This window comes from Simochromis diagramma, unplaced genomic scaffold, assembly GCF_900408965.1.
Source record: "Simochromis diagramma unplaced genomic scaffold, fSimDia1.1 OVJJ01000176.1, whole genome shotgun sequence".
In the NCBI taxonomy this organism is placed as follows: Eukaryota; Metazoa; Chordata; class Actinopteri; order Cichliformes; family Cichlidae; genus Simochromis; species Simochromis diagramma.
The window spans coordinates 2,597,097-2,609,330 of record NW_024386892.1 but is presented as its reverse complement, the minus strand read 5'-3'; the positions used below and the strand labels follow the sequence as shown (position 1 = coordinate 2,609,330).

Sequence of the window (12,234 nt, the reverse complement as noted above, 5' to 3'; positions counted from 1 at the left end):
TGATCTCAAACTGCTTTCAGACAACAAGAAGAAGCTGAAGCAGGAAGGTGATGTGCAGGTGAGCAGCCGGTCCGAGTGTCCTGGTGTCTGTGAAGGTCGTGTTTATTCTGGCAGATGTTTGATCACCTGCAGACGTGACGTGGCGTCTCTTTACCGTCAGGCGAGCTGGTTTTGGAGGCAGTTTCTGACACCTCACCCTCTTATCCCGAAACAAATGGCCTGGTCGGAAAATTAAACCACACAGTCCAGAGGTGCAGTACTGCCATTTGTATTGAGTTTTGTGATTACTTCACAAAACAGCATATTTCAGATATTTGTCTAATGCATATTCAACCACTGTTGTTGGCCCCACCGTGTTTGACCTCCGCACTAAGACATGACACTTCGTAAATGTTCTTGTTTGGCAGAGAGGCAAGGTATCCGTCACAGATCCCAAAACAACTGCCATGTAGGAGGCACAACAGGTTTGCAGCCAGTTTCAGCTACTCTGTGTTATTCTAGTCCAATAAGCAATGGAGAGGTTTGTGAGGGTCCAACTGGTCACCTTGTAGGAAGGTTGTAATATTTGTACTTAAGAGATTCATAGTTGCATTAAAACACTGCGTGTGGTCTTCGCCCTGCAGCTGGATCTGCTGAGCAGCCTGTGAGAAGTCGTGGTCCCTCTGACCTGCCATTTCTCTACCCCTCCCTCCTCTGTCTATGTCACATTTCATTTGTCACATACACAATCACACACAGTACGACATGCAGTGAAATGCTTATTGCTGTGCAATTCTGACCGTTACAAATACAAGAAGAACCTAAAATTAAAAAGATGTGCTGCTTTGACAGCGAACAGTTGAAAACAGCTGCGGGTGCATTACTGAAGTGCTTTATTTTGTTATTAAATTCATGTGAGGTAGTGTGTAGAGAGTCCAGTCCTACGCCTGGTTCAGGGCCCTAAAGCCTGGGGGAGAAGCTCCTCCTCGATGTCTCTGTGTCGGCCTTTTGGGAGCGGAGGCGCTTCCGTGACCCCAACAGTGAGGAGAGTCTTGTCGGGCTGGGGAGGGATCTTCCTGGCTTTGGTGCTGCACCGCTCTGTGTATACCAGGGGTATCGAGCTCCAGGCCTCGAGGGCCGGTGTCCTGCACGTTTTAGATAACACCCTGGGTCAACACACCTGAATCAAATGATTAGTTCATTAGCAGGCCTCTGGAGAACTGCAAGACATGTTGAGGAGGTCATTTAGCCATTTAAATCAGCTGTGTTGGATCAAGGACGCATCTGAAACCTGCAGGACACCGGCCCTCGAGGCCTGGAGTTTGACACCTGTGGTGTAAACAGACCAGGATGGTCTCTGGGCTGTGACTTAAAGACAGTTTAGTTTTTGGAGGATACTTGCCTGTGTTCGCCTATCTGTCCAGGAAACCTGTGGAGCAGTTTTGGAAACATTTCGGGAGACGCTGTGGAGAGAGGCTGGGTGTTGGATTGCTGCACCGGGAGCTGGGATTAACACCGCTGTGGACATCATGTTTGGGTACTATTATTGCGTCTTGCTCACCTGTAAATAAACTCACTGTCTTTGTGACTGAGCCCTGTTTTTCTGCCTGTCGCTAAACCTGACAGAGAGTCCTTGTAAGCAATCTTCAGACACAACCGTGGGACTTGGCGCTCCTCTCTGCCTGGGTGGAACTCATTATGGATTCCTGCCTTTGGCCCACGCACCTGCTCGTAATCTGTTCACCTGCTGCTCATTATCTCTGCGTTCCTGTCACTTCTTAAGGTGACAGATCGGTGCTACTCCCTCCCTCAGTCATGTCTCTCTGTCTCAGTGTCAAGTCCGCATCTCTGTGTTGGGTTTCCTGTTTTACTTTGACAGTCTGTGACCTGTGTTAGGTTTCCTGTTTTACTTTGACAGTCCTTATCTCTGTGTTAGGTTTCCTGTTTTACTTTGACAGTCGTAAGCTGTGTCCCAAAATGTCGGCTGCATCCCCCTGAGGACCTGGCCTTCGCGGTCTACGTGGGCCGGGTCCTTGGAAGACCGAGAAGGCCGGAAGTGCGAGACTGTGAAAAGTGACGGTCCAGCCTTCTGATTAGCGTCACCGCTGTCTCGGTGGAGTTTAATAAACTCAGCCGTCTGCTCCTTGCTATCTAAAATATAACAGGACACTGGAGTAAACTCTCGACCGTCTCACACTTCTGTTTAATCAGTTTTCTGTTTGACGTTTATTCAGCTGTGTGAAAATCCCGGAGGAACCCACCCGATGGATTAATAAAGTTTTATTTAATCTAATAATCTAATAACTTTGATCTCAGCCAAACCGATTTACTCCGGAACAAATAAAACACCGAAAAAGGGTAAAAAATTACATTTTTAAGTTATCCAAGTGACTTATATATCATGTTTAACCTGAGTAGCGAAAGAGCGGGGGTCTGAAAACGATGAAGCCGGGAGTCCGCTGCTCTTGCTGCCTCGAGTGACCATTGAACCCCCGGCTAGCTGTCGAGCTGGTGGGTAACAGACGTCTCCGAAAACGTCGGAGCACTTTTGCAAATATGCGATGTCTTGATAAACCGAGCAATTATTTGAAGTTTACACAGCTACTTTCTCGCCTGAAAATATGTTAAAAGTTTATTTTGTGACCCAGAAAGAATAATAAGAGTAATTTTAAAACTTAGCAGCGGCCGCCATTGTTGGCAGCTGAAATTTGGCTGGTCCGCGCTATGAATTCTGGGATATGGTGGGCCATGAAGGACACACCCGGCCCATCCTTCAAATTCGGGGAAATGAAGGACGCATTTGTCGGCCGCATTTGAAGGAGTCGACGAATTCGGACAGCCTTCGTCGCCTGGCTGTGACGTAATCGGCCTTCAAATGCGGCCTCCGAAGGATGCAGCCGACGTTTTGGGACACAGCTATTCTTTCTGGGTCACAAAATAAACTTTTAACATATTTTAAGGCGAGAAAGTAGCTGTGTAAACTACAAATATCTGCTTGGTTTATCATGGCATATTTGCAAAAGTGTGCCAACGTTTTCGGAGACATCTGCTACCCACCAGCTCGATAGCAAGCCGGGGGTTCAATGGTCACTCGAGGCAGCGAGAGCAGCGGACCCCCGCTCTTTCGCTACTCAGGTTAAACATGATATATAAGTCACTCGGATAACTTAAAAATGTAATTTTTTACCCTTTTTCGGTGTTTTATTTGTTCCGGAGTAAATCGGTTTGGCTGAGATCAAAGTTATTAGATTATTAGATTAAATAAAACTTTATTAATCCATCGGGTGGGTTCCTCCGGGATTTTCACACAGCTGAATAAACGTCAAACAGAAAACTGATTAAACAGAAGTGTGAGACGGTCGAGAGTTTACTCCAGTGTCCTGTTATATTTTAGATAGCAAGGAGCAGACGGCTGAGTTTATTAAACTCCACCGAGACAGCGGTGATGCTAATCAGAGGGCTGGACCGTCACATTTCACAGCCTCGCACTTCCGGCCTTCTCGGTCTTTGAAGGACCCTGTCACTGTCACTACCCGAGATGCGAGGGGAGCCCGGGCAAGATGGCGGACTGAGCAGTCGCATCCGTCTGAACTCCTCACTAAAGTCCCGATGTTTTAATCTTGAAGTTATAAAATCCACTCCTTTGAGCTATATTGACGACGTTTCAGCCCGAACATGAAGAAAAACAACAACACGAAACCTCCGGCAGTGAAAAACCTCCCTTTTACAACCCAGAGAAACAGCGAGCATGACTACTCAGCTCCGATGGAAACGGCTAATTCCAGCAGCAACAAGAGGGACAGACTGTTAACAACCCCTGATAATACTCCTGAGAAACCACATATGGAGAAAAAAGCAAAAGGTACGGCTAATGATAATGACTCCAACACATCCACTGACACTATACTGAAAGCTACTGAGAGTCTTGGAAAACATGTTGATGACCGCATGGACGAAGTTAGCAAACAAATTCAACAACATAGCGCCATGCTGGCTTCCATCGCTAAATCGGTGCAGTTTAATTCAGAGGAGCTGCAAGAATGCAAAAAGAAAATAAAACACCTGGAAAAAGAGATGGAATCAATCAAAAAAGATAATGACGATATTAAAGATCGTGTATTGAGCCAGGAAAGATACAAAAGAAGATGGTGTCTCCGTATCAAAGGGAAAAAGGAGAAAACAAATGAAAATATCAGAGAAGAAGTGGTGGAACTTCTAGGAAGGATTGCTCCGGACCTAAAGATGAAGATGGAAGAAGCAGTTGATGTTGTCCACAGAGTGGGAAGAGCAGTGGAGAATAAGCATTGACAAATCATTATTCTGTTTGTGCGACGTGCCGTGAGAGATGACATCTGGAGGCGAACAAAGGCTTCTCCCGTGTGCAAAGAGGAAGGCATCCGCTTTGCTGAAGACCTGACCCCGGAGGACTGGAGATCCAGACAAGCGTTGTGGCCAAAAATCGACCAGGCTCGGAAGGAAGGCAATTCAGGGGCCCTTTTGGTTTCATAGAAGGCAAACGTATCAGGGTAGAGACTCCAGGTATGGGCTGACATCTGACTGCGAAAGGAATATACAGTGGAACATTTCGGATGATGGGACTTTTACCTCAAGATTTTCCTACTCCATCTCCTAAACTTCCTCTTTAAAGCTGTTCATGTGTTCCGTGTTCCAATTAAAAACTAATATTTCTCTTTCTTCCTTTAACACAAGGGGACTTAAAGACTCAATTAAGCGCAAAGCTGTTTTTCTGTTCTGCAAGGGGCAACAGGCAAATTGTTTTTTTCTCCAGGAAACTCATTCTGAGGAATCTGATGTGAAATTTTGGTCACAACAATGGGGAGATAAAATTCTTTTTAGTCATGGTACGGCTGGGGTTGCTATTTGTTTCAACAGATGTCCTGGTAGGTTTTTGTGCAACATGGCAGACAAAGATGGACATTGGGTTGCCTGTGTGTTAAATATTGATAATACTCTGATTATTTTGGTTAATGTTTATGGATACAACAATGATCAAGAGAATAAGAACCTGCTGCATCAAATTTCTACAGTTATAAAGGAACTTTACACCAAATTCCCTACTGATTATATAGTAGTTGGAGGTGATTTCAATGTGACTCCTGATGAATGGTTGGATAGATGGCCTTCAAAGTTTTCAAGAGAACATAAAAACCCAATATTTGAAAAATTCGCTAATGATACTAAATTAATAGATGTATGGAGATTGTTAAACGAAGATGTAAAACAATTCACCTGGCACAAACCTAATGGTCAAAGCAGGTCACGTATTGATTATTGGTTGGTATCCAACTCAATTTTACAATTTGTTAAGGAAACAGTCATCTCTAACAGTCCCTTAAGTGACCATTGCGCCATTATTCTAAGACTACAAAGCAAAGACCAAAACAACACATTTAGGGATTATTGGAAATTTAATTGTCAGATGCTGAGAAATGAGGAGTATTGTAATTCTATTAAAAAATTAATTGTAGATATCCAGAATGATGAAGCCATCAATACACCGATACTCAAATGGAAATGTCTTAAATTTAGAATCAGAAAAACCTCAATTGCATTCGGTAAAAAGTTAAACAGACAAAGGAAAGAAGAGGAATCAAATGTAGTAAAAGAACTTATGAATCTTTATGGCAAATTGAATTGGACTGAGGAAGAAAAAGGAAAAATTAATAATTTACAATCCAAATTGGACGAAATGTACCTTTATAGAGCCAAGGCTGCTTATTTGCGATCCAAAGCCAAGTGGATAGAAGAGGGTGAAAAGAACACTGCCTATTTTTGCAATCTAGAAAAACGTAGACAAGAATATAATTCAATATGTAACCTAATAATCAACGGAGAGGAATGTACAGACCCTAAACAGTAACCTTTATAAGTCTTCATACTCAGAACAAAATGTCACCTCCTCCTTTGACAAAATCAGTAATTGGATTCCAGTAATTGATGATAATTTTAGAGAAATTTGTGATGAAGACCTAACTATAGAAGAATTTGATTTTGCTATTAAGAGCATGGCATCTGATCGCTCACCGGGACCAGATGGTATAACAACTAATTTCTATGAGCACTTTTGGGAAGACCTAAAATTACTATTATTCAGAGCGTTAAATGAATGTATAAATCAAAAGGAGCTTATGGCAACAATGAAACAGGGAGTTATAAAATTAATTCCAAAACCGGGGAAAGATAAGAAAAAACTAAGTAATCTAAGACCTATAACACTTTTAAATACAGACTACAAAGTTTTTACAAAAGTTTTAGCAAAAAAAATAAAAACAGGTATTTCTGAAATAATTAGCCCAACACAATCAGGATTTCTCAAAGGACGGTTGATCCAAAATAATATCCGCTTGGTTTTGGACCTTATCGATTACAATTACCTAATTAAGGATGATGGTTTTATGTTGTTCTTGGACGTCCATAAAGCATTTGATTCTATCGAACACACTTTTATTATTAAGACATTTAAACATTTTGGGTTTGGTGATGCATTTCTGGATATGATCACTATGTTATACACTGATATTAATAGTTGTGTTTCTCTTTTAGAAGGCACATGTCCCAGGTTCAGGGTGGAGAGAGGTATCAGGCAGGGCTGCAGCATCTCACCTCTTTTATTCATTGTAGCCACTGAATTACTTGCTATTACTGTCATAAATTCAAACATCAAAGGATTAGACACACAGCAAATTCTGGTCTTTGGAATAAACTCTCTGTGAGTTCAGATTAACTACATTTGAGTGTACATGCGTGACCATCGAATAAACTCTAGTGCAGAGTTAGAGTAACTCTTTTCTGGGAGTTGATTTTTCAACTCTTTATAGAAGTTAAAACTAAACTCTCATGGAGTAAAATTTCTACTAACATAAAGAGTAAAATGTAACTCATAACTAGAGTTCATTTTGATATTAACTCTTTTATAGTGTTACTCATCAAATGAAAAAAGGTTTTAGGTGACAATTACTACAAAAACACCATACTGATTATTATGAATGTATGAATTTTATTTATCAAAAATATCATATTCAAAATTCAATGCTGCATGGACTAACATACATTCTGTGTAACAGTACTATAATAGTGTAACATTCGACATTAAAGCAGCAACAATTATGGCAGCTAAACAGTTGAGACATTGTGTGGTCAGATAGGCCTAACATTGGGAAAAAAAACTGAATTAAAGAAAAAAAAATGACTACAGAATAAGCACTTATTGTAATGCAGTGTTAACATGAAAAAGTCTCTATAAGGTCTCCATTAAGCCAACAAATTAAATAATGCAACTGTCTGACACAACATACAATTGTGAATCACACCCATATGACATTTGGCCATCAAAACTTTTGAAATGTCTTAACTTCTCCCTTTCTAGGACCAGTATCTTCTTAGGAACGGTTTCATTTACCTGATAATCATGAAAATGATCATGGAAACACGTTTCATGCTCAACCATAACAAAAACAGCTTTACCATCATGCAAAATGATCGAAGTTATCTTGCTGAAAACCGGCATGTTTTCATAAGTGCCTGTGCAAACAAAAAGCCCAACCTGACATTTAACTCCACTACACTTTACCCAGTTTGCGAGTTTGACAGTGTTCTGTAAATCAACATGAAGATATGGAGATATAATTTGTGAGTATTCTTGTGTTTCAAGTGAACGCATTTTAACTGGACCAGACTCAACTGCTTTTAAACTCATACATTCCCAATGATAAGCTAATGCAAACGGATGTTTCCTTGCAAGTGATACAGTCAAATTCTTAAAGTTCTTAACACAGTCTTTGAAAAATTTGTGTTTGGCTTCAAATCTCATGGTCCAGATATGAATGAGAGGACCAATCTTTCGAATGCACCTTGGATAGTGGACCATGAAATGATGTTTTGGAATTAAGTTGTTTGATGGGTATAGTTCCTTAAAGAGTCTATGGTGTTCAATAATCAGGTGCTTTAAATACACAGTCATTCCTTCAGTGATAGAGTATGAGAAAACTATGTTTTAGAATGTGCAACAACAAAAGCAACAAATGCCAGTGCAAATCATCCTCTGGTACCAGGTCACCAAATATCAAAGGTATGTTTGTGATGCATTTAAACCTATTCCATGCCCTGCACGATCCAGGTTAATATTCTTTGGTTTATTTTTCTTTTCCATATAGCCGTAATTAAAAGCATATATCCTATTTAACAAGCTATCTTTAGAGATGAAGTATTCGATTAAATATTGAAATAGCAACTTGACTTCATATTGACCAACCCCTTCCAAAATATCATGCATGATGTCAATGGCATAATTTTCCGCAATATTGAAATATTTTAATGAATTAAGTATGCTCTTTCTTTTTATGCCGAATGACGATGTTAATGTTGGATCATCTACCAAATTATTATAATGTTGGTTATTCAGAATTGGTTATCTAAGAGTTAAACATGGGTCGTCCTCTGAGAAAACTAGTTGAGCTGAAGACTGATCAATTAAGCAAAATCTACAAAAATAATTAGCTCTAAATGATTCCAAAAACCCAAGAATCCTATGCATCCCCAAGTTATCACCTGTAATTTGTGCCAGAGTATCAAATACAGGAAATTTAGCAAATGGAACAGCAATCCCACTCGTCTCTAATATTTTCAGGTCCTTTACTAGGGGCTTCAGCATTTCATCAATTCCATATTTTTTTGCGTCTTGTGCATAAAATAATGATACCAGATGAATGTTCATTAAAGCCGAATTCAGACTGGGAGGAAGATTTCTAAGGATGAAGTAAAGGCAGCCAACTTTGTGTATACCCTTTTTTGAACCTAAAGGATTTGCACACTCAAATTCGTCATAGTACAATTGGACTTGAATAGCAAACTTGCTACCTGAAAACAAAGGATGACTTTTGAAGTAGCTTCCATCACAGAAGTCCTGATATGTGTCAGACTGGGTGCATATTTGTATCATCTCACAAATACTTTCATTCTTAAAAATGAACTGGAGTGTTTTCAATATGGGAATATATATGAATTTGTCATTTACTGGGACTTGCTCATAGGTTCTAGTTTTGCTACATTGTCTAGTATGGTATCTTACTCCTAGGTGCAATTCAACTGGCTGTACCATTTCCCACTTATCTCTAAAATATTTTTTACATTTGCTTTCAGAATTCAAGTGACTAAACGGATTGTCCAAATTTTTAAATAAATCTGCAATGGCTGATCTGGAGGGACTGTCATTCGGTAATAGGGTCAATAATTGTTCCTGAATATTAGATTGCCAATCTCCCACAAATTCCTCTAAGTTCTGAACTGTAGAAAGAACTACAGTATTTGGTACACCACTTCCTAAAAGTCTGGCAATAATGGAGGCACACATGTCCTTGCTCTGATTTGAGAATGAAGGGCCTGCTTCAGAATTTTGGCACTGAGATGATGTGGATGGTGTTTCATCATTTAAGCACTGAGAACTACTAAACTGTTGGGTATCATGGTCAGAAGGGGTCTCATGAGGAACACATGTGCTAACAGTAGCATGTATCTTATTCAGATGTCTTCTAAATCCAGAATAACTCGAGAATTGTAAACAACATCCTATCTGACCACATTTTAGTTTCAAATTTTTGCCAGGATACATTCCATGAACTAGTTTTAAATGTCTGAACAAAAGTAAAGCTGTACCAAAGGATAAAGCACAGAGAAAGCAGGTCAACATTTTGAATGCATAACCTGGTTACTACTTATTCAACAGCTTTGCTCGCAACTCTTTGACTCTTGGACTTTCCACTGTTGTGCCTACATCAATATTGTACACAGTGGTCTGCAAAAATGTGTACAGGCTGGACAGAGCGTCTTCATATTTCACACTGAAAACAAAGTGGCACTTGAACAGCTCATCAAATGCACCCAGTGATGTGCCTGACTGACATGGAAGAAGCTTTCGACCCAAGACTATGTAGAAGCTGAAAACCTGTGCTTTTGAAGTCCCTGTGGCCAGGAGATATGGCTGAGGGTTTCCTTTATTGTTCATGAGGTGATCCTCAAGGCTCTGGCAAGACTGAAACACAATAAAAAGCATCACTTTATAAACCCTTAGGTTAAGAAAAAGTGTTCCATGAACCACAGTATCTGGAACTGGATCACATTATCTTGACAAACCTTGTGAAATTTAACCAGATGATCTATTGCCTCTCCAACACTCATCTTCTTTGGCCGTTTCCTTCCAGCTGGTTGTGGCGTGAGAAGGTGCAGCAGAACAAGAAGAGAAGCCATGTCGCTGTCCCACTCTGCAGACAGTGTTAAGGAGTTAAATACTAATGCTGGAAAGGGGAGACAGAACTGAGCTTCACTAACATATAAAAACTGGTTGAGGGTATGAGCAGAAAAGAAGTGATCCATACACCCATTATGCACACTGCTGCTTTTTTGATAACTTTTAAAAATGAAAACTAAAATGACTACACTAATAAAGTGTTACTTTAGGACACTACCTGGCTCATCAGCATCATCCATTTCTTCGTTCAAAGCAGATTTCAGCAATCTTTTCAGAAGACAAGTCTCTTTAACCCTTTAAGACCTACCATAGAACCAAGTCCGCCAGAGCTTATATTATATTTTTACATGCTGTGGAGCCATTTTTGGGAGCATTTCAAGTTGCTATACATCAATACAACAATTATAGCCCAGATTTTAATAATATGTATTCATTAAGTGCATAGTAATTACATAAATTGCAAAAAAGTGCAATAAACTACAAAAAAATTGAAAATCGTTTTTGCCTTTTTAACATATATTTCTAGTTAGAGAAATTTAAGAGGCTTATCCCTCAAAACTGTAAATACAAAAAAGTTGCACAAAATAGTTTCCTACCACAGGAAATTTATTTTGAGTGTCTTCATAGTTTTATTTTTGAAATACACCAATTTTTATATACTGCAGGAAAAACGAAAATAAATATTATACTGCAAATTTGCAAAAAAGCAGCATATGCATCAAAATAAACTATTTCCAGCAGTGCAATATGAGTCCTAAGCATCCCAGAAAAGACACAGAAAGTCATAAAGTCAAAGATAACTTTTAAAAACACCAGTATAGGCCCTGAGGCCCTGATGGTAAAAAAAAAAAACTACAATGAATGAATGAATGAAATACAGTTTCAAGACATTTTAATCACCAAATCCGAAATAGAAGCACTACAATATATCCAAGATTTTTCAAGGCTTTCAAGCACCTGTACGAAACCTGCATATGAAGTTGATGATTGTTAAAATAAAATAGAACATTTTCATCAATTTCTTGTTTGCTCCGAAATCTACGACATGGCTATATACAGAAAAGCTCGACATGTTATGCAAAAGAAAAAAAATACACGAACAAAAATTCTCGTAATTGTCAGTTTCGTAATTTCAAAATCCTCCAAAACTAACATTTTCTTTGATTGACTCATATTAAATTGCCTACGGTCAAATTCAGTGTGAACAATATTACACAAACAAATGTGTGTGTGCGCCTGCGCATGCATTAGAATCACTTTGATCCCTTGTGACGTGGTAGCTTTGCTTTGATCCCAAAACCCATAAATACGAGCGCTCACCCATTATACTTTATGGCATAACGGACTTTGACCTGACACGAACCCAAACCCTTTTGAGATGTTTTCAGAGCGTTTTACAAAAGAAACCAAAACAAGTTCAGTTTTGTTTCTAACCAATTCACAGAGCAAACAGACAGATCGTGGCTATTAAAGTCAACAAGAGCAACCCTGAAATTCTGCAACAGGCAAAACTGACCAAAGAACAATTTCAATACGAGACAGATTATCAATCCAAGGAAACTCGATATATAAAACCTAAGCGTTTCGATGACCTCGAACAACTACTGAAGGTTAGGCGAGCACCTGAAAATGGTCAACCATTATTTCTTAGTCTAATCAAACAGATGTTGGCCATGTTTCTGAGGTCGGTTTTCTCCTTTTTTATGTTGTTCTTTCATTTTTTCTCCTGAGATGAGGTATGAAGTCTCTGTGGTGCAGCTGATCTGGTCTGTCTCGAGACAGTCCAGGCTGCACTCACCTGCAACAGGTGGAGACTCACCAGAACATTCAGACCTCACAAATTTTGTCTTTCTTTCTTCTATAAAGGGTTTCTCTCAGGAGGGGAAAGGCAGTGAGCCCTGGAGGAGGTCCACCCCATCACGAGGGCTGGCTAGGCTTTCGCAGCCTGTGTGAGTGTATGTGTCTGCACGACCGTGTTTATTGTTTTATAT

At 39.8% G+C, this 12,234-nt stretch overlaps 1 protein-coding gene across 2 annotated transcripts; it reads right to left on the bottom strand.

Moving 5' to 3' along the window:
- Positions 1-7,662: 7,662 nt before the first annotated feature.
- Positions 7,663-10,603, bottom strand: LOC120734788. Of its 2 annotated transcripts, none has more exons than XM_040033759.1 (3): positions 10,461-10,603; positions 10,129-10,256; positions 7,663-10,027 (listed from the first exon to the last, which is right to left on the bottom strand). In XM_040033759.1, the coding sequence occupies exon 3, from the start codon at positions 9,683-9,685 to the stop codon at positions 8,408-8,410; it is 1,278 nt and encodes a 425-aa protein (XP_039889693.1). In that variant the 5' UTR covers positions 9,686-10,027; positions 10,129-10,256; positions 10,461-10,603; the 3' UTR covers positions 7,663-8,407. Both variants share the same exon structure in this region, with proteins under 2 accessions (XP_039889693.1, XP_039889694.1).
- Between the last annotated feature and the right edge of the window lie 1,631 nt (positions 10,604-12,234).